Source organism: Rhinolophus sinicus, linkage group LG02, assembly GCF_036562045.2.
Source record: "Rhinolophus sinicus isolate RSC01 linkage group LG02, ASM3656204v1, whole genome shotgun sequence".
In the NCBI taxonomy this organism is placed as follows: domain Eukaryota; kingdom Metazoa; phylum Chordata; class Mammalia; order Chiroptera; family Rhinolophidae; genus Rhinolophus; species Rhinolophus sinicus.
Genome location: NC_133752.1, coordinates 102,591,772 through 102,610,905, shown reverse-complemented (window position 1 = coordinate 102,610,905; position 19,134 = coordinate 102,591,772). Strand labels below are relative to the sequence as shown.

At 53.7% G+C, this 19,134-nt stretch overlaps 1 protein-coding gene across 4 annotated transcripts in view; it reads left to right on the top strand.

Moving 5' to 3' along the window:
• The first annotated feature begins 8,092 nt into the window (after positions 1-8,092).
• GATA3 (GATA binding protein 3) overlaps positions 8,093-19,134 on the top strand; it is a 28,979-nt gene continuing 17,937 nt past the window's right edge. The window contains exons 1-2 of one of the 4 annotated variants that reach the window (XM_019738258.2): positions 8,093-8,268; positions 17,892-18,523. In XM_019738258.2, the coding sequence (XP_019593817.1) occupies positions 18,283-18,523 (241 nt within the window). In that variant the 5' untranslated portion in view covers positions 8,093-8,268; positions 17,892-18,282. Of the gene's footprint in view, positions 8,269-16,393; positions 16,413-17,243; positions 17,472-17,891; positions 18,524-19,134 lie in introns of those variants that run through there. The other 3 variants (XM_019738259.2, XM_019738260.2, XM_019738256.2) reach the window with 3 other exon arrangements.

Sequence of the window (19,134 nt, the reverse complement as noted above, 5' to 3'; positions counted from 1 at the left end):
CCTGCCTCACTCCCCCGCGAGTCCCACACAAGTTTCAAGTCCTGAGCGCCCCGCACGGTTAACTAAATCGCCTTGACCCCGGCGCTATTTGATATTTGCCTCCTGGACACTCATTTAGGAGCTCCCAGCAGTAACGCAGACATTGGACAAGTCCAGCCTGAAACCGAAGCCTTATGAAAGGGGGAGATGGGGAGAACCTGATAGCTGGAAACTCGTTTCTCCAAAGGCTTTCGGGACATTTTAGCCCGGCTCCAGGTCCGCGGAGCGCCAGGGCGCCGCCAGTGCGGGTGTAAACGTTAAATGTTAGCTATTTGTTCCAATGATTGGCATGAAAGTCGACTCTTTCTTGTCTTCTTGTTTTCCTCCTTCTCCCTCTTCCCTTTCCTTTCTCTCTCTGCCCCTCCGGATTCCCACAAATACTGATTCAACCAGTGGCTCCTCTAATCCACCTTCCCTCCCACCCTGCTGCCACCCAAGTCACAACACTAACAGAACAATGACAACCAGGACGAGGCAAGGGGGACACTTTTCTGGTTCTGTTTCACTTCTGGAGGCACCTCTGTTTGCTGCCACGGACTCCCCGTCTCCTCTTTTTCCTAGCCCCTTCTCTTTTCTCCGTTTTTCTCTCTTTTTCTTTTTCTGATTTTCCTTTTCTTTTCTTTCCTTTCTTTTTTTTTTTTTTTGGGGGGGGGGAGGTTATTTCTTTTAAACAGTGCAGGTGAGAATGAAAAGTGCCAATACCATAGGAGAAATTCAGGACTGCTGTGCCCTCTACTAGAGAGAGACGAACAGATGAGCAGATAGGCGTGTCACCTGGTTTCAAAAGTTCCAGTTTTTGCTTGAAGGGAGCACCTGACAGGGCGTCTTACTCAGTGCCCCTGCAATTACATTTCCCCAGAAATGGAGGAAGGGCCACAGAGCTGCAGCTGGCTGCTAACCACAGTTCCCCCACCCCATCCATGTTTCAGATCTCAGCCCAAGCTCCCCAAACCCACTCCTGAATTCTCTAAATAATAACCCATTTATCCCAGCCTCTCCCATTCTGAGAGGCTAGTCCCACCTCTCCCCACCCCACCTCACCATGATTCCCCATTTATTTGATTTGTTCTGTCACTACCTGTATACCTTATTCCAACAGAACCTTTTCAAACTCTGATTAGTGAAGCTTCATTCTCCTCACTCACTCTTTTCCCCAAACCCCGTCTCTCCCTTCCTCCCTACTTCTTAAAAGATTTTGGAGCCGAGAAGATAAGATATGCAATCCTCTATCGGGAATCCTGTAATATTAAAGATCAAACGTGGCATCAATGGAAGACCAAATGCAGAGAGAAACAAAAGGGGAGGCTGGGAGATGCTCATCAGCTAATTACAGCTGCAAATATTATGCAAATTTATCTTGGCACAGAAATGGAGAAAGCGAGTTTAAGTGCGGAGATAATGCTGGAAAATTGAATGTTCATCTGGGCATGGGAAACGGCCCAGTAGGCTCCACTGGTCTGTTTCATCTAGGGAAGCACCGGTTTTAAACTCCTATCAGAGCATCTGCACTTCACTGGTTGGGGCTGAGATATTAATATTACTTATAATTGATACTTGAAATTCTTAGAGTGATATGTCCTAAAGAGAGGAAAGAGGAGAAGAGAGGGAAGGGGAGATGGGGAAAGGGTGAAGAAGAGAAGGGCAGAGAGAGAAAGAGAGAGGAAGGTGAGGAAGTCACACAATATTGAGTACAATATGGGAACTGAAAATCCACTCTGAAATCCACTAAGGCCAAAGAGAACTGAAAGATAAAGGGAAAATACACCAGAAAATCATCTCTCTCTCTCTCTCTCTCTCTCTCTCTCTCTCTCTCTCTCTCTCTCTCTCTCTCTCCCTCCCTTTCCACCTAAAACCTGAAATATATTTGTAATCAAGATTCAAGTTTTTAAAATCCATAATTATGTGGCTGCCCACTTTGAGAGTGTGGGACAGAATCAGAAATGGAGTCTTGAACCCCAGCTAGCTGGGAACGCAGGATAATGTCAAGAAAGGAAATCTGGATGGTAAGCAGCGGTGACCGCCAGGACTCTTTTTGTAGCTCTAAGCTGAGGGGGGGAATAGTCTTGGCTCCATAGAACCTCACCTCTGCTTCTGCCTCAATGGCACCCCCATTTCCTTCATCTTTATGGGCCGGTCTTCAACCTACTCAGGAACTATGGGGAAGTTATATTCTCAGGAAACAAACTCTATACCCTCACATTTCAAAAGTAAATGTACTTAAATATAGGGGAGGAAGAAAGACAATAGGAACTACAGGGAACAGAAAAGAATTCTTAAAAAAAAAAAAAAAAATGAAGTCCTCCTCTCACCTCCCAGTACAAAATCTACCGCAACCAAGAGAAACGTGGAGAATTTCAGATGAGCATTATTCAGGTACAAGCCATCCAATTACCAAGAAATTATGATCTGACGTAAGCAGGCACAATTGGAGAGCGAATATGTATGAGTCTCCTCTCACTGGTTTGCATATTTGCAACGATTGTTTAATCCAAGCAACCAGAAAGTAATCAACAGGCACAAAAAGCTTAAAGAGCAAATTACCAGTGACTCCTGCCCCTTCTACTTCCTGAAGCCTGGAGGTTGCTAGTGTTGTCAGTTGTGTGTGTGTGTGTGTGTGTGTGTGTGTGTGTGTGTGTGTGTGCTGGTGGTGGAGGGGGGGAACTCTGGGTTCTGAAATCTGTCCTAAAAGAGGCAGAGAGTGAAGCCTGTTGCTTTTAGATGGCTTTTGTTCCTTTGGCGTTAAGGCAAAAGACAAAAGAAACAAAAATGCCAATTATTGTAACTAATTAACCATTAAATGAGATGTGTGCCCTCTTCTCTCTAACTCTAAAATGGAGGGAAAATGATGAGGATAGGGAAAGGAGGGCGTTTAGGAGAACAGGCAGATCCACCCACTGCTCTTGGGAAAGGAAACCTATGCACATTATATATTTAGCTCCTCTGGCTTTGTCTGTTAACACTTGTATATACTTTTTTTAAAAAAAAGAGCAGTGAATACCAAGAGGAACCTGGAATTAATTTTTTTTCTTGTTTACTTGGAATGGGGTGGGGTGGACAGCGGTCAGGGTGAGAGAGATGTGGGGACAGGAGATGGTGAGGAGAGAGGAAATCTCAGAAAAATTAACATTATTGGTATCTTTCTATATAAAGATGCAAATGGCATTTTATCTTAACTTGGTTCTGTGCTTCAGTCAGTGTTTATGATTAATTATCTCCTTTTTCATAAAAATAAATCATGTTAAAAATTAGGATCTAGGTGTTGGGGAGAAACTAAGCACTGGTTTCAGGTCGATCTTGTTAATTTCAGCCTGAAATTGACACACTAATTAAAGAGCAGCATGGAAAAGCACGAGCAGGCAAGATTATACCCAGCTCTTTTTTTTTTTTTTTTTATCAGATCTACCTTATATTTTCCCAATTAAAAACTGCAAAAAGCAGTTTCATTGCCCCGGGATAAAAAATAAGGGCCCCCTTTTCACAACGTTGGCCATCACTTTCTACCATCAGATTCATTGTGATGTATTAGATGCAATAAATTATCCCATGTAACAAAACATTGGGAGCTGAAAGGCAGATAATCTGGAAAGCAGAGATAAGGATTCATTATTCCAAATCATTATGAATCCAACGTTGCCTCTGACTTCTTTCTTAATCAGCTCCTCTGATCCTGGATATGTGAGCAGTACAGATAAGGAAAGAGTCGTTTATAATTCTCCACCTCGTCTAATATTTTAAAATAAAGTCAGAGGCAAGAAAACGCCATAAAACACTGGTGAGCAGGCAAGCGCCGAATGAAAAATCACTTCCATGTTATTATATCCACAGTAAGATTTAATTAAAATTCTCCACGTCCACGTGCTTTATTTTCAGATAGGATTTTTTCCCATCACGTAATAATTGATAGGAATTTGCAAACGGGGCTATTTATTTAGGGCGCCTGGGTGGAATAAGTCTGATTTTTTTTTTTTTTAATTTCCAGTCACTGCTTTGTGAAACTTTCATTTGAGACGTCCATGGTTCCACACCACCCAGGCCCCCACCTCCCATCCTGCACCACCCAGCCACCCCCAACTAGGCTGCCAGTTCTTGGTCAGCAAAACATAGGCAAAGGCACAGACCTGAATGTTGAGTTTAATGAAAAATGTTCTATTAGGAAGAAAAGAAGAAAAATGAGAGAACTGGTCGTACCCACCCCAGACATCGTTTACTTCCTCCCAACAACCCCCCCCCCACCCTTTACACATTTATAATAAATTAAATCTCAATGAGTGGGGTTGAAAGATTAGAACTTTTAAAGCAAGGCTAATATTGAGTGAGTTTTCATCTGGCAGAGAGGGCACTTGAAAGAACTAAACCAATACAGGAAGGCAGAAAAATTTACAAGGGCGATGACGCTGGAGACCAGTAAGCAGAAAGAAAAATATGGTACCTGTGTTTTTAGGGAAAACATGTTGGAAACTTGGAAGAATAAATATATGGTTCCCCCAGCCCTACATGGAACAACTCTAAGTGGCCACACGTGCTTAGGAAGATTGGAGATTCTGGCAGTGATTATTCCTTCCTACAGGGTCTCTCTCCTTTTTCTTTATCCAACAGGTGAACTTGATATCTGCGTGGCCATCACAGAGATCTGGGACACAGGGTTTCTATTATCTATTAGTCATTTACTGATCCATCTGCTACCCCCACACGCCAGGTGACTTCCCTTTATATTTAAAATCCAATCAAATGCCTTGCTTGCAGGAATGTGGCCCAACACAACTCGGGAATTAAAGCAGTGGATGGTGGTGCCATAGAATTAGGATGGCGCGATTGCCTCCAGGAAGAACCCCAAACCAAGCTCTGTCCCCAGGCCCAGCAGCCTCAGAACATTTCTCTACCTGGTTCTGCCTCTGACACCAAGCTCAGGAAGGATGACCGCCTGGCCCGGGTTAAGGGACTGAAAGTCCGTGGTAGGTGCTCAGGGGAGGGGAAAGGAGTCAGGGAGGGGGCACCAGGGAACGTGGGCAGGGGGCTTGCTATAGGTGAGGAGCACCTGAGTGTGCCCTCTGTGTGTACCCACATCTGGCTCCCTGTCTTCTTGCCTGCACCAGACGAGGACTCCTCAATGAAAAGGTTCACCTGAGAGTCCTGAAATCTCGGGAGTGAAGCCACCCTGTCCCCTCTTACTTGTTGGAATAAGGCAGGCTCTTAGCACCCGGCATCCGCTGCCCTCAGCCGTTAGCACAGGCAGTCGCTGAGGAATCACGGAGGGCCGTTTTGCTCTCTCACGCACGAGTATGTACACACACGCACAGAGACCCGAACCACGAATCAGCGAGCCGGAGTGGGAGCTTTTAAAATTCAGAAAGCGACTCGTAGGTTCATTAAAGCAACATCTTTACAGTGTACAGAGGCCGGTGTCCACCAGTCGTGAATAAATCTTCAGCCCTTGCGACAAGAGACCAGCGCCTCACTTTGTTTACTTCTCAGGATAAATTCTCTCCTTTCTTCCCACCATCACTTCCTCCCCACCATCAAATCTCCCCCCACCTCTCCCGGAATAGTTCGCTCTTGTGTCCCTAACCAGCAACAGTGTCCACCTCTTAAGTCTGTCAAGACAAGAAATGCCCAGCTGCCTGGTATTTCTTCTCTGAATGTTGCCTGCCTGACCATTACATTGAAAATCACTTATATTTTAATTGGGTCGTTTGGGTTTTTTGTTGTTTTTTAAGCTCGAGTGTCTTCGGTAGCCGAATTTCCTGAGGTAGCATTGGGGTGACGGGGGACCGGCGTGTCTGCGATCACATTTCTCAGTCCCTCACCATAGACTCACTTTAGACCTGGAGACAAGCAAGTGCCCGCGTCAGCAGAAAAGGAACGCAGAGAGGGGCCGCCAGACCCGCTGCAACCCGCGGAGGTCGCGGGCGCGCGCGGGGACGCGGTAGCTAGGGGGTGGGTGGGCGGGGTGGCGGAGAGGGACCGGAGAAGCCGGGAGTAGGAACCAGACTTGGGTTCCAGGGGGTGCGTGCGCGGGATCTAAGGACCGGACCAGGCCTTTCCAGTTGGAGGAGAAAGGGGGTGGGCGGAGAGGGAGAAAAGTGACGAGTGTGGAAGTTTGGGACCCTTGAGAGGGGCCAGAAGCCGGGAGGACAGCTTGGAGAAAGACGCAAAGGGCCCCCATGGGCCTGGTGGGCGGCAAGGTGGGGTACAGCTAACACCCACGTTGAGGAGACGACTGTGTAAGTCTGGGTGACAGATGACCCCTTCGTGGGCCCGCGGTCCTGTTCCTCACTGGGCAGTGCACCAGGAGAAGCGAGGGGGTCTCGGGACTCAAAAGGGCTCCTGAGTCCCTGCCACTCTCCTCTCGCCACCCGCAGCGGCCCGACCTTTCGCAGCCTCCTTGGCACACCCACGCGGCCCCCTGCGAAGCGCCAGGGCAACAGGTTGGGTGAAAGCTGTCAAGAAAGCGACCTCCCCTGCGTCCTGGAAACGCGCAGCCCTGCCGACTCCGCGCCCTGGCGCCAGAGAACTTGGCTCTGCCACTTGGTGGCGGAAGGCGGGCGGGAGAGGGCAGGAGGGCGGAGGAGGGGCTGAGCTTGTGACGGAGGTGGGCTTCGGGGCTCCCTCAGAGACAGAGAGCCCCCGTCTCCTCTCCTGGCCAGGCTGGAAAATGCGGAGGCCGTCTCCCCCCAACTCTCGTCTTTAGGCGGCTGGAGGCCGCGGCCGCGTCCCGGGAGTTTCAGCCCACTCCGAGCGTGACGCCCCCGTGACGCTCTGTCCCTGCTTTTCAGACACCAAACTCCACGCCTCACTCCTTGACGCTCCCCAGCTGTCCCTCCTCGGGTCGCCGCCCCACTTCTGCGCCCTTTGTTCTGACCTTGCTGACCAATGTCTTCGCCCCCCACCCCCAATCGAACAGCCACCCCTGAGCACTTTGCACCACTGAGCCGGGCAACTCCTTCCTACCTGGTTCTAGCACAAGAAACTTCTTGACTTCCTGGCCTGGCCATGGACACCTTTTATTTTATATCTCCCCAAAGATTTATTTATTTTTAAAGTCAGTCTCCATATTCTTATTGTATAAATATTGTGAAGGGAAAACTCTACCTGTCAAAACAAATGGACCCTGACCTTTCTACCCCACTGTTTATGGAGTTTCATCTTACTCTTGCAGAAATTTATTCTGGACAGACTCCTTGGTGGGTTATTTTGATCCCCTACCAGCAGAAGTAGGGGGTGTATGGAAAAGGGGCGCTTTGAAGGGGAGGGCTGGAGTTTGCTGAGGCCGGTGGGTAGACTAATGGGATCCTGTTCCTTCGGTATTTTATCTTCAGAGCGACCTCTGCTTCTCTCTCTTATCTCACTCTCCTAAAAGGTAAATTTCCCCCTAGAAATCTTTATGAGAAGAGTTGGGACCCCTAGAGAGTCTCCTCCCCAAACCTCTAGTGTGTCCACGGGTACTCCAGCCTCCAAATGTTTTCATGCCCACCAGGGGGAGGGCCAAAGAGTGGCAGGAGGCCAGTCACCCACCATCCCACTTTTCCTAACTTTTACTGGCCAGCACTGGCAGAAGATAGAGGTGGGTGAAGAGTGCAGGCATTTTTGAAGTGTCAGCATAAACAGAAACAGAAGGAACAGTCAGAAGGGAGAAAGATAGCCTTGTGGGGCACAGCCCCCTGCTAATGGTGGCCACCAGTTGTATCTCTAGATGCTCCCACTGGGTCTCCTCTTTCTCCAAAAAAATGAGAGGAAAACTGCAAAAGCCTTTATGTCTATGATAGTAATGACCCAGTCAACACTACTGATGACATTTAGTGTTCATTCCAACCTTGCCAGGGACAGTGGGCTTTGTAGGCTGCAGGGGCTGGTCACATTACAAGCAATCTTTTCCCATTCCCCAAACTCTGCCAGCATCACCCACCCCTTAAGTGCGGTTTGCGTTTGCAAAAGGGGGTGAAATCCATTCCTCGCTCAGTCTTCTCCTCTCCCTCCCTTTCCCCCTTCGCAACCCGGAAGAGCTCTGCTCTCTACAGTGAGCAGGAGAAGGCGGAGGGAGGGGGTTCCTAGGAAGGATGCACATCACCCAGGTTTTACTTCTTGCTGGAAGCCTGCGTGAGATGCAGCTGGGGCGTTGAGGTCTGCAGCGGCAACCACAGTGGCCAAGTCTGCCTGTCATTTCTGCCTTCAGATCTCCGGCAAGTCAGGAAAAAATAAAAAACAGCTGGCCGGCGAAAGTGAGCTACCCAGGTCAGTAAATATCGCTATCTCCTCTCTCTGACTCTGCACTGGCTCTCCCCGCTCCACGTGGAGAGAATTAAAAGGAGGTCTCTGACTCCAAAGGGGTAACTGCCCCAGGGAGAAAGTGAACTAGACCCCAGTCCTATTGTTCTTTCTGGTCACTGGGAATCTTGGGCTTTCTGCAGTGACCTTGGGTGAGCATGGTATGTGCATGTGTGTGTCCTTGTTTGGAGAAAAAAGCTAGTAGAACAAGGCATGTGAAGAAGAGAAAAACTAAACAGAAAAAATAAGAGATGACGGGAATGCTTAGGATGGGCGCCACACATTTTCCACTGTAGGAGGGCAGAGGATTGGGGAAAACCCCATTTGCGGAGGAGCAGGGCAGCCTTCTCCCAAAGGTGGCCGCAAGGTCCGGGTGTCAATTTCATGTTTATTTCCCTCTGCTTACAAGTGTGTGTTTAGGCTCATTGTCTCTGCATATAATTAAAGAATCAGCTGTGCCGCTGTGAGATAAAAGTTAGAGCCCAGATGTGTGGGCATCTGACATCCCCCCCGGGGGAGCTGGTAGCGGGGATGCCTGTGCTTCCTGGAGCACCCTGAGATGGATAAGAAAACCCACAGCCTCTGTGAGCGGGTGCCCAGGGTTGTGGGGAGCAGTAGGGCACAGGGGACAAGAATCCTACTTTCTCCTGGGATGCTGGACCAACAGGCCTCCCAGAAGTCACTCAATCAGAGACAGTTCCAACCAAGACAGAGAATGGTTAAAGTGCAAGGGGAGGTTGAAGGAATCTGGGCAAGAGAGTTGCTTTTATACATCTTTGCCTCCTCTCAGATACCGCAGGGTGCTGAGGAAACTGGCATGGGGTGATTCCGTCCAGGGCAGAGGAAATGACTCCAGCTGGCAGGATCTCCCCTTGGTTTGGTTCCCATGTTTCCTGGTCCTTTCCTCCTCCTCAGTCAGCCACATTTACCAGGGATGCCTGGGTTGTGGATGGGAGATTATGAAATTTAAAGGGACAAATAATAAAGTAGCATTTGCAGCCCTTTCATCCTTTAGCGGCTGTGGCAGAAAAGGTGTTGTGTGTTGGCTGTTGGTTCTGTGACAGGCTTGGGGCAGGGAGTCCTAGTGAGGTGGGTCGAGTAGACCCAGGTGTCTGGAAGTGAGATGCTTGCAGTGGCTGGTTGTGGGAGGGGGCTTACCATGAAAACTTTTCAACGTTTGTGTGATTCTGAGGAAAGAAATTGTTTTCTGCCCATTTGAATCTGGGGCAGGGTATGGTGTCCAGGTCAGAAAGACCAAGATCCAGGTGGGCTTGGGGGTCCATTATCGAGTCCTACGTGGGATCAAGCAGGAGGCCCCGCTTCCAGCTTCCAGCCAGTTGCCTTGCAAGGCCTGAAGTTCCTGGCTTGAGAAGCCAGCTGGATTCTGAGGATACGGGTGAGTGGCACTGAGTATACAAGCCCAAGCACCCGGCAGGCCAACCCTTGATAACTACACAAGATAACTCCGCCAGTCTTGGGGACTCAGGGTTGGGTCGGTCTGTCCTACCGAAAGCCCAGGCACAGAGGAAGCTGCATTTTCCTTTATTTGATATTTCCACTGGCCTTTTTGCAGAAGATATGTGAGGTAAGGGGGGGTGCAGTAAAGGGATGGGAGTGGGTACCCTTGGACACTCACTGGCGGAACCTCTCCATTTGGATGCCGCCAGCCCAGGGCTACACAGAGAGCCTGGGGGAGGGGCGGGTACGTGGGATCCGGGTGGCTGAGAACCCGTTTTCTAGAGGTTAAGGCAATTTGTGGCAGGAACTGTTGGATGTGCCAGGGCGTTAGTGATCCTGGTTTTAGACTCTTCTGAAAGCCCGTGTTCTCTAACCATTTCTGGGCTGCACTGAGGTGTTGCCTCATTCTCCATGTCTGAGCCCTTTCACACATAAATGTGCATTTCTTTCGTGGAGTCTTTGTGTGCAAACCAAATATTCCTGATCGCCTCTTTTTCTTGATGGTTGGAGTAACCGGAGAGAGGTTTCCGCGATTCTGCCAAGGCAGCCCCAGAACTGGAGTCCGAACCCCCCTTTGCTTGCGGCGGCTGGACAGAAGGCACTAGAGGTGGTGGCGGTAGGTGCGGCCGTTGAAAGGACGAGAAAGAAAAACGTCCAGGAGCTTGAGCCAGGCTCCCTGCGTGTCAGTCGCTGCAGGTCCGCAGGCACACGTGTGTGATTGCTGTTTTGCTTTATATAATAAATTGCTTGGGGTCCACGAGGTGACAGGCGGCGGGTCTGGCGGGCAGAGGCGGCCGGCAGGACGCCATCCTTCAGGGAGGGGAACGCGGAGGGCGCGCGTAGGAAGGCCTCTTTACACCTGAGCCGGGCAGATTCACATATGTTACGACTGGGTCTCCAGCGTGTCCAAAGGAAGACAAGAACAATTCGTGCTTTCTGGAGCTCGCCTCTTCTGTCTCCGGATCTGAACGAAATCACCCTCCCCCATCTTCCATCTCCCAGTTGTGAACTCCCCTTTCCCTTAAAGCCCACTGTCGATTGTCCAGCAACAACCACACCCCAGTTTTCTGGTTAATCTAGAGAAGTAAAAACAACAGCCCCGTGTTAAAGCCCTCTTACTCCTGAAATGCCAAATTGAGGTGGCCAGAGGAGAGTCAGCCGAGGCAAGCGCTCAGGACTCCGGGCTGGGGCCAGGCAGCGGGCTCTGGAGATGGTGGCGGTGAAACGGCCGGTGCGAAGCCTGGAGGCCGAAGGCCGTGGGAAGTGGAGCAGGTGCCCACGTGCACCGTCCTCACCCGAAAAAATGACGGTGTTCACATGGGTGAATCCCGCATGCTGACCTCTCCCCTGGCTGCGGTGGCGGCTCCCTTCCCTGGGAGTCCCAGCTGCTTCAGCTTCGCGGCCCGAGGACACACTAGGAGGAGAGCCAGGGTCCAGACGCGCGAATCCCTTTCTAAGAGTCACTGGGAGCAGGATCAGGGGCCGGTGGCCACGAGCCACCACACAGACCAGCCGGGGGACCTCCACCACTTCCTTTTCTATGTGGCTTCCACCTGTCCCCTAAACCGCCAAGGCCATGAGGGAGGGAGGGTTAGGAGGTGCGCCCTTCCTCCAGGGTGACTCGCATTCCTTTCCACTCACCCTCTGGGGGAAATCTTTCTCTCCTGCCCAACCCCAGGGCTCCCGCATTGCTAGCCCCCCCCACCCCGCACCTGTGCACTGTTCAGCTCCAAAACAGAAATCCCCTGCCCTTTACTCCCCCTTTCCGCTACACCCCTACCTGCCCCATTTTTATCTCGCTACAGTCAGGGTTTTTCTCAACCCGGGGGGAAGAGGGTAGTGGCAGAGGGGGGGCCAGAATCCCTGGAAGCTGGAGGGCCGGGTCTAGAGGTGGGGCGAGCGGGAGGGGTAATCTCCGAGAGCATCTCCTCTCTTTTTGACGCTCCACATCTCTCGCCTCTCCTTCTGGCCTGGGCGGGTCTCCTTCCGAGTTTTAATCGGTGATAGATGAATAAAAAAAAAGTAAATCGAACCACACACTATCCCCAAAGCGATGGCTCATTTCCCAGGGCAGGTGGACCCTGGGCCTGGGGCGGGTGGGTGTGGGAGCCCGGAGGAGGGTTGCGCTCGGGTAGCTCTTTTCGCCTGAGTTCCCGCGGGTTTTCCCTTTGACGTTTCCACCTCCAGCATCTTCCCTTTGCCAGTGAGTTTTGGGGTCCCCTTTTTTCTGCGTTCCCCTAGGTCCCTGGTTCGCTGTTTCTTTTCAAGAGAACAACTAGCACGGCCCACACTGCCTGCTTCTTTCCAGTCGCCTTTTGATTTCGCTTCCCACTCTGCATTTCAGTTCATGCGGGAAAGAGAAAGGCGTTTGGGTGGGAACTGCACAGACATAATGCAGTACGTGTTTAAGCTGCGTGGTCCCGGGGTGCAGCGCGGGAGCGGGCTTCCCAGCTGTTACACCCGCGCAGCCCCGACCCGGCGGTGGCGCCTTGGGCCGTGTCCCCGGCGTAACCCTCCCGTCGGGCAGCCGGAGAGCTGTTTATACAGCTTTACCTGTGCATTCTCGTATCCAGTAAAAATCGTCGCCCCGCCGCGGTAACCTAATCCGAGGGCCAAGGCAGAGGAGGGGGTAGTGAGGCTGGCTCAGTGGAGAGGGAGGTGTGTACGCGCCAGAAGGGGGTTCTCTGCTTTGCCCCTCCCCCCCGATGGGGAAGGAAATTGGGACTCGGTTCGAGTGATCGAGGTGGAAGACCCAGGGCTAAGGAGGAAGGAGACTGGTTTCTACGTCCCTGTCGTCTCTGCTTTTCTCCTAATTCTAACTGGCATCGGGGACACGCGCGTGGCCGCAGCTCAGACGCGTGCTGCCAGCAGGCGCTGCGGTCCCGCGGGCGCCCCGCAGGGCTAGCGAGGCCCAGGCCAGGATTTCCCCGTCTATGACCAGGACCTGGTCGCTCTTGCCTCGCTTTCAACTTGCCCCATTAAAACTCTCACACCTAAGACAAAACCCGTAAGGAAGGGAGCCGGCACTAAAGCAAATCTTTCCTCCCATGCCAGGCTCTTCCAGAATTTCCTTGTCCGGGCAGCAGCCGGCGCAGGGAATCGAATTAAACGCCTCTTGGAGGTTATTGTCTCTCGCTAATTGCTCCAACAATGGCCACTATTAAAGTGGAGACACCCAATTAAAGGACCCTTGGGGCCGCGCTCGGCTCCCCGCGACGAACTGGCCGGCGGCCTGGGGATTTACAGACCGCCGGAGTGTGAACCGGGCTGGTACCGGACGCCGGCGCCGGCCTCGGCACCTCTGGCCTCCACTTCCTCCCCAGACGCACAGCGACCGCGGCCAGTTCACACCATTTTTATTGACCGATCGCAGCCAAGGAAGATTGATCGAGCTGGAATGGGAAGGGATTTCTCCTCCCCCAGCCCCGGCTCGCCAGGGCCTCGGGGCTGCGCTCCAATTTCTGGACTTTGCTGTCGCTCTGCGCCCTCCCCGCCCCCAGCCCTGCAGGTTCCCGGCTTCATTTCTGTCTTTAACTGTGAGGCCGGGTCCGCCCAGGCCGGCGCCGCGGCTCCGGGGGGAGGGACGCGGCGGCGCGGCCCGGCTCCGCTTCTTTCTCTCGCTTGCAAATATTTGCTGCCTCGCTGGAAATCCGACTATTTCGCGCGCGCTCCTCTTGCAAAGTCCTTAAGTAAACACGCTCAAATGACCGCCCCAGGCGGCCGGAGGCACGCTCACTCCCCCTGCACCGGATTAGTAACTTTATGACTTCGACCCCGAGGCTCGGCTTTTCTGGTTTCCCTCCGCGGGCAGCGCGCGGGCGCCCGGGGCCGCGGCTCCCGGCACCGCGGAGCTCGCCTGGACGCGCCGGTCGCCAGGCTCGGGTGGGTGGCGCTGGCCGCGTGGATCTCCGATCTCTGGGCCCTGAGACCCCAGGAGTGAGCCTGGGGGGCACGCTCCTCCCCTCTGCGCCGTGGGCTCGGGTTCCTTCGCCGGACTGAGTTCCCCCACTTCCATCCTGACAGAGTCTCTGCGCTCCCGGGAGGGCGGGTGGGTGGGACCTGTACATAGGCATGTTTTTTCTTTCTTTTTTTTTTTTGGGGGGGGGGCTGAGTCACGGCTTACCCCAACCAAGAAGAGAAAGTAAGGATCCATTTCTTACCCTTTCCCCAAGAGGGCACACACACCCCGCTCAACTTGACGCCTAAAGCAGCCGCCTGGAGGCCTGGCGTTGCAGATAGGCCAAACTGGCTCCTGCCGCCACACAGGGACTCGGCTCCTGGGGGGTTGGGGGTGGGGTGAGAGGGCGGTGGCTGCGTCGTCGTTTGCTCGGCTCCCGCATACTTGCCCCTAGGGTCCCAGGCATCCAGGTCAATCGCCAGCCCCTTACCCTGGTGAGGGAGGCCTCGCGCCCTACAGGAGCCCGGGGCGGCAGCATCCTCCTCGGTCTCCTCCTGGCTTTCTCCACCGGAGCTCCGCGGGCCGCTCCCAGGGAGAAGGGGTTCTTGTAGACCAGGCCCGGGCCGGGGTGCCTGGGGGACGGTCAGGTCTGCAGGAGGGCGCTGAGCGTCTCTGCGGGAGGCCAGGATCAGCTCTGCAGACTACTGCAGAGAGGGAATCAGGACCACCTTTCCGCCCCCCCTTCCCCCGGCCTCGAGCCCCCTCCCCTCCCCCGCGCCCCCGGAGGAGGAAGCCCGGCCTGCATTTGCCGGCGAGGCGGGTCAGGCCGGCGCCTGGCCTAGCCCAGACCCCCGCAGCCCGGCTCTGCGCCTCAGGCCACGCGCCGCAGCCTCTCTCCGGCCGCGCTCCCTTCCCCCTTCCTTCCCCGTGGGTCCCGGGGCCGACCGCGGCCCTCCCTCTCCGGTATCCCCCTCCCCTCCTATTCCCTCCCCCCCTGCTCTGTGCTCCCGGCTCTGGGGCTGGGCCCGTGACGTCAAACCCAGTGTGGCGTCGGCGAGACTGGCCGGCGCGGGCCATCAAAAGAGCAACGTCCTCTTTCCCAATTACCCACTGTCAGTACGGGAACAGGGGCGGACCGGCTGGGAATTAAATGTTAAATACCCCCTACAGGCTGGCTCCATTATACCGGGCATCCAGCCGCAGCCCCCCGCGCCTCTCTGCCAGCTCCAAACCACCCAGACCAAAAGGGGCCTTCGAGATCTTTTATTTTTCCAAGGTGGTTGGGGATGGGCGGGGGCTCCCCATCCCAGTGCAGCCCGACTTGGTGCTCGTGATTTAATTAAAATGAATAATGCCACCAGCCCCTAGTTTTGTGCGTTATCAGAGAGGCGCCGCTACACCGGAAGGCCTTCTCACAAATCTTTTCTCTTTGTCTTTTAAAATCGTTCTCGGCCTCAGAAGTTAACATTTTCAAGTCTTGGCGTCGGTAGCACTTCTCCCCGGAGAAAGGCTCCCTTTATCCTTCCCGGGCTTCCCGGTCTGGAAGTGGAGCACCACACAGCCATGCGTGGCTTGGGACAGGGGTCTGGCGAGCATCTCCCCGTCCTGGACTGACTCGCTTTTCACCTTTTCTCTCTGCTTCCACTCTTAATCTTAATCTCGGGACTTTCAGCAAAAATGTGTGTGCGTTTGTCTGTCCTTGTTTGTGGAGTAGTTTTCAGTGAATGTTAGACAAAACTAAATAATTAAAAGGTTTGGAGAGCGCCGTGAGCAGGAGTAGAAGCTGGCAGCTTGACTGGCCCTAGAGAGAAGTGGTCAGAGAAAAGGGAAATCGATGCTCCTTTGCCCGGCCGCCCAAATAAACGGGGACTAAACGGGCTCAGGGGAAACACGGGTGTGTGTGTGTGTGTGTGTGTGTGTGTGTGTGTGTAATTTAGGGAATTTCTTCCTGTTCCGCATCTAGGAATTCAACCCTGATTTCTAACACACATCAGATTTAAGAAGATGGAGACTCGAGAGAAGCTCTAAATCCAAAATCGAGAAGATTCATGTTTCCACTACTTTATCCAAATACATTTTACTAATCTTTCTACAAGGATTGTGTATTAAAACAAGATATTCCCGCACCACCCCCCCACCCCGGCAAATTAAGGTTGAATATTGATGTTTTTCCTTCACCGCATGAAAGGAATCCTACAGACCTACTTTTAGGGACGGTCTTTTCTAGCTCGAATTTTTGTATCTGTAGGGAATTTTGCGGAGTATAAAGAGGGAATAATGTCTTCAATTCAAACAGAACCGCACATCAAGCTCAGTACTGTCCGTGGGAAAGCCTACGGGAGAACCTACACTCTCTCCTCGCACACATTGCCCTGGGTGAACAGAGGGTGGAATCTGAGTCCTCTTTTCCCGCCTGACCCTTGTGCGCCCCAGCCGCCTTTTCAGGCCGGGCAGCTTCTGGAGCCTCAGCGCCGCTAGGGGATGCAGTGGCTCAAAGGACCGAGACAGGCGGTGGAGGTTGGAGCCCGCGGGGTCGACCAATCGCAGCACGGCCGCAATCTCGCCCGCTGATTGGCCCCTTTCTGGGCCCCGCCTAGGCCCGCCCCTCGAGGGGCGTCTCCGAGCAGCGCTCCCTCCGCCCCGGGCTGTAGGGCCCAGCAGTGCGAGTCCTGAGTAGCTGAGGGGTCCCGCGAAAGTCGTCACCGCCGGGCTGGGGGCCGGTGAAGGGGGCTGGGGAGATACGCCGGGAGCCGGAGTAAGTAGGGAAAAGTTGGGTACTTGGAGTGAAGACCTGAGTTCCTTTTTCCAACCCCTCTCACTGCACTTGGAACTAGAGTCTTTTCCCTTCTCTCCTTTTCATCCATCAGTGTTGTCATTTAAGTCACAAGCACACGTCGATTACAAATATTAGGTCTGGCAAGGACAGCTGCAACAGCAGAAACGTTTCATCTGAGGGGCTTGTTAACGCAAAAAGGCTGTGGAGCATGTTGACAAAGACCCCCAGAATAACTTGGACATTTCAATCAAAGGCATATCCCTCTTGCCGGATTCCTCAACCTCTTGGGCAATTCTCTCGAGAGGCCAATCTCAAAATACTTTGACATTCATTTTTTTCTGATCAGTTTTACATGTACATAGCCCCAAATCAATAAACTCCTTAATAACCCTTTGGATTGAATAAAAAAAATGTTTGCTCATTTTAGAAAGTCTGTAAAAGCAAGGCTGCCTGCAGAAATTAACTTTATGAATGGGGCAGGCCGGTTTCTCCCGCACGGAATAATCCACCCAGCCGGAAAGAATTGGCAGCAGCGGGAGCCTCATTTAAAGGGCCAGAGCGCGAATTCCCTCCTGTTGGTCCCCTCTGCCCCCACCCCGGCCGCATCGCCCACCCGCCCCGCGGCCCCCAGCCCGGGCAGCCCTCCGGCGCCCCTTCCGGTCTGTGGAGGGGCGGGAGGAGGGGCGGGGGTGAAGTCCTGGAGCGGCTTTGGGTTGCAGCTTCCTAGCGCTAGGGAGCCTGTCCCCTCCTCGCCAGCGCCAGGCTCCTCCCTCTCGGCGCGGATGACACTAGAACCTCCTTAAGTTGCGTCGCGCCACAGCTGTCTGCGAGCACTGAGCTGCCTGGCGCCGTCTTGATACTTTCAGAAAGAATGCATTCCCTGTAAAAAAAAAAAAAAAATACTGAGAGAGGGAGAGAGAGGAAAAGAGAGGGAGACTGAGAGAGCGGGAGACAGAGCGAGCCACGCAATCTGACCGAGCAGTTTCTGCTCTTCAGGTCACACGCCTCCTCTTCTCCTCTCTGCTCCTGACTACCCAGGTTGGTACGGGCGGCTTTTTTTTTTTTTTTTTAAGTTTGATTTGGTTTCCCTTTGCATTTGGGAAAACTTTAAAAACGTTTAAAACGCAGCCCTCCTCTTTTGGAGAGTTTCTAGAGGCTGGAAGAAAGGTCCCGGGACCGGTGTCCCGGAGGGAGGGAGCTGTCGTCCGTGTTGGAAGGGCTCAGTCAGCCTCGGGCTCCAGGGAGAGCCGGGCTGTGGGGATGTCCTTGGGAGTCGGTCCCTCCCCGGCTGCGTCCCGGTTTTCCGAGCTTTGGAGGAGGCGCGCGCGTTTGCGTGTGTGTGCGTGTCCCTGTGACCGGGCGCGGGCCGACGGCTCAAGGGAAGGTGGTGCCTCTTCATAAACTCAGGTGCCAAAGTACTTAGGAGCTCATCCAGGTTTCCCCTTCTCTCCTTTGCAGGTGACCCCAGAAGGGACTCAGCCTCGGAGCCGCTGCAGAGGAGACTCGCCTGCAGAATTCCAGCCGTCCTCGCCACCCCCAGCCCCCGGCTTTACAATTTGATCCCCCTTTATCGTACCTGTTTTTTGGGATTTATTTTTTTTCTTGCTCTTCTTTTCTTGGCTAAACTAGCCCTCAAAGATATTTTTAAAAATCTCATTTGCTCACCTTTCCTTCCCACCTTTCCCATTCCCCCACTGAAAACAAATCAGTAAACGACCCCCGCTCCTCCGACGGCAGGCGCACCTGCAGAGCCTCGGAGCCCCCACCCCCTGACCTCCCAGCCCGACCGCCCTCCCTCTCCACGCGCGGGTTCCGGGCCCGGCGAGAGGGCGCGAGCGCAGCCGGGGCTATGGAGGTGACGGCGGACCAGCCGCGCTGGGTGAGCCACCACCACCCCGCGGTCCTCAACGGACAGCACCCGGACACGCACCACCCAGGCCTCGGCCACTCCTACATGGACCCGGCACAGTACCCACTGCCCGAGGAGGTGGATGTACTTTTTAACATCGACGGTCAAGGCAACCACGTCCCGTCCTACTATGGAAACTCGGTGAGGGCCACGGTGCAGAGGTACCCTCCGACCCACCACGGTGAGTCCGCCCCAAGTGCGGGAACCGCGACGCGACCGGCACCGCTGCCCGGGGTCGGGGGGGGGGCAGGGAGGTACCAGGGGTGAGGAGACCCAGCCAAAGCCCCCAAGTGCCGTTAGTGCTTCATTTAAAAAAAAAAAAAAAATTAGGGCCCGGAAATGGGCGAGGAAGCCTTCTCGATCTTCAAGAGAGTGTGTTTTTAACAACAGTCGCAGAGGCGCCTCTCCGCGGCTGGTGTCCCTGGGGCCTGGCTCTCACCTGGCGGGCGCCTGGCTGCAGCCTTCTATCCCGGCGCGGCCGCAGGTCGGGGCCCTCCGAGGGCCCAGGCGCCGCGAGCCGTGGCTCTGCCTGCGCCTCCACGACTCCGCGGCCGGGCAGCCAGCGCCGGCCCGACCCGACTGCGACTCGGTTCCTCCAAAGGGCTTTACTCCCCCAATTTTCCCGTAATCTTTCTCGGGGGCTTCTGCCAGCGAGCCTCAGTTTGTTTCTCCTGCACATTTTTAGATAGGCCCGTAGGACATTTTTATTCACACCCCTGAGTCTGAGCTTTCCCCAAAGCCAGTGTATTTGGTTTCTAGGCAGGTCTGCTACCCCTTGGCTCTGAGGAATGG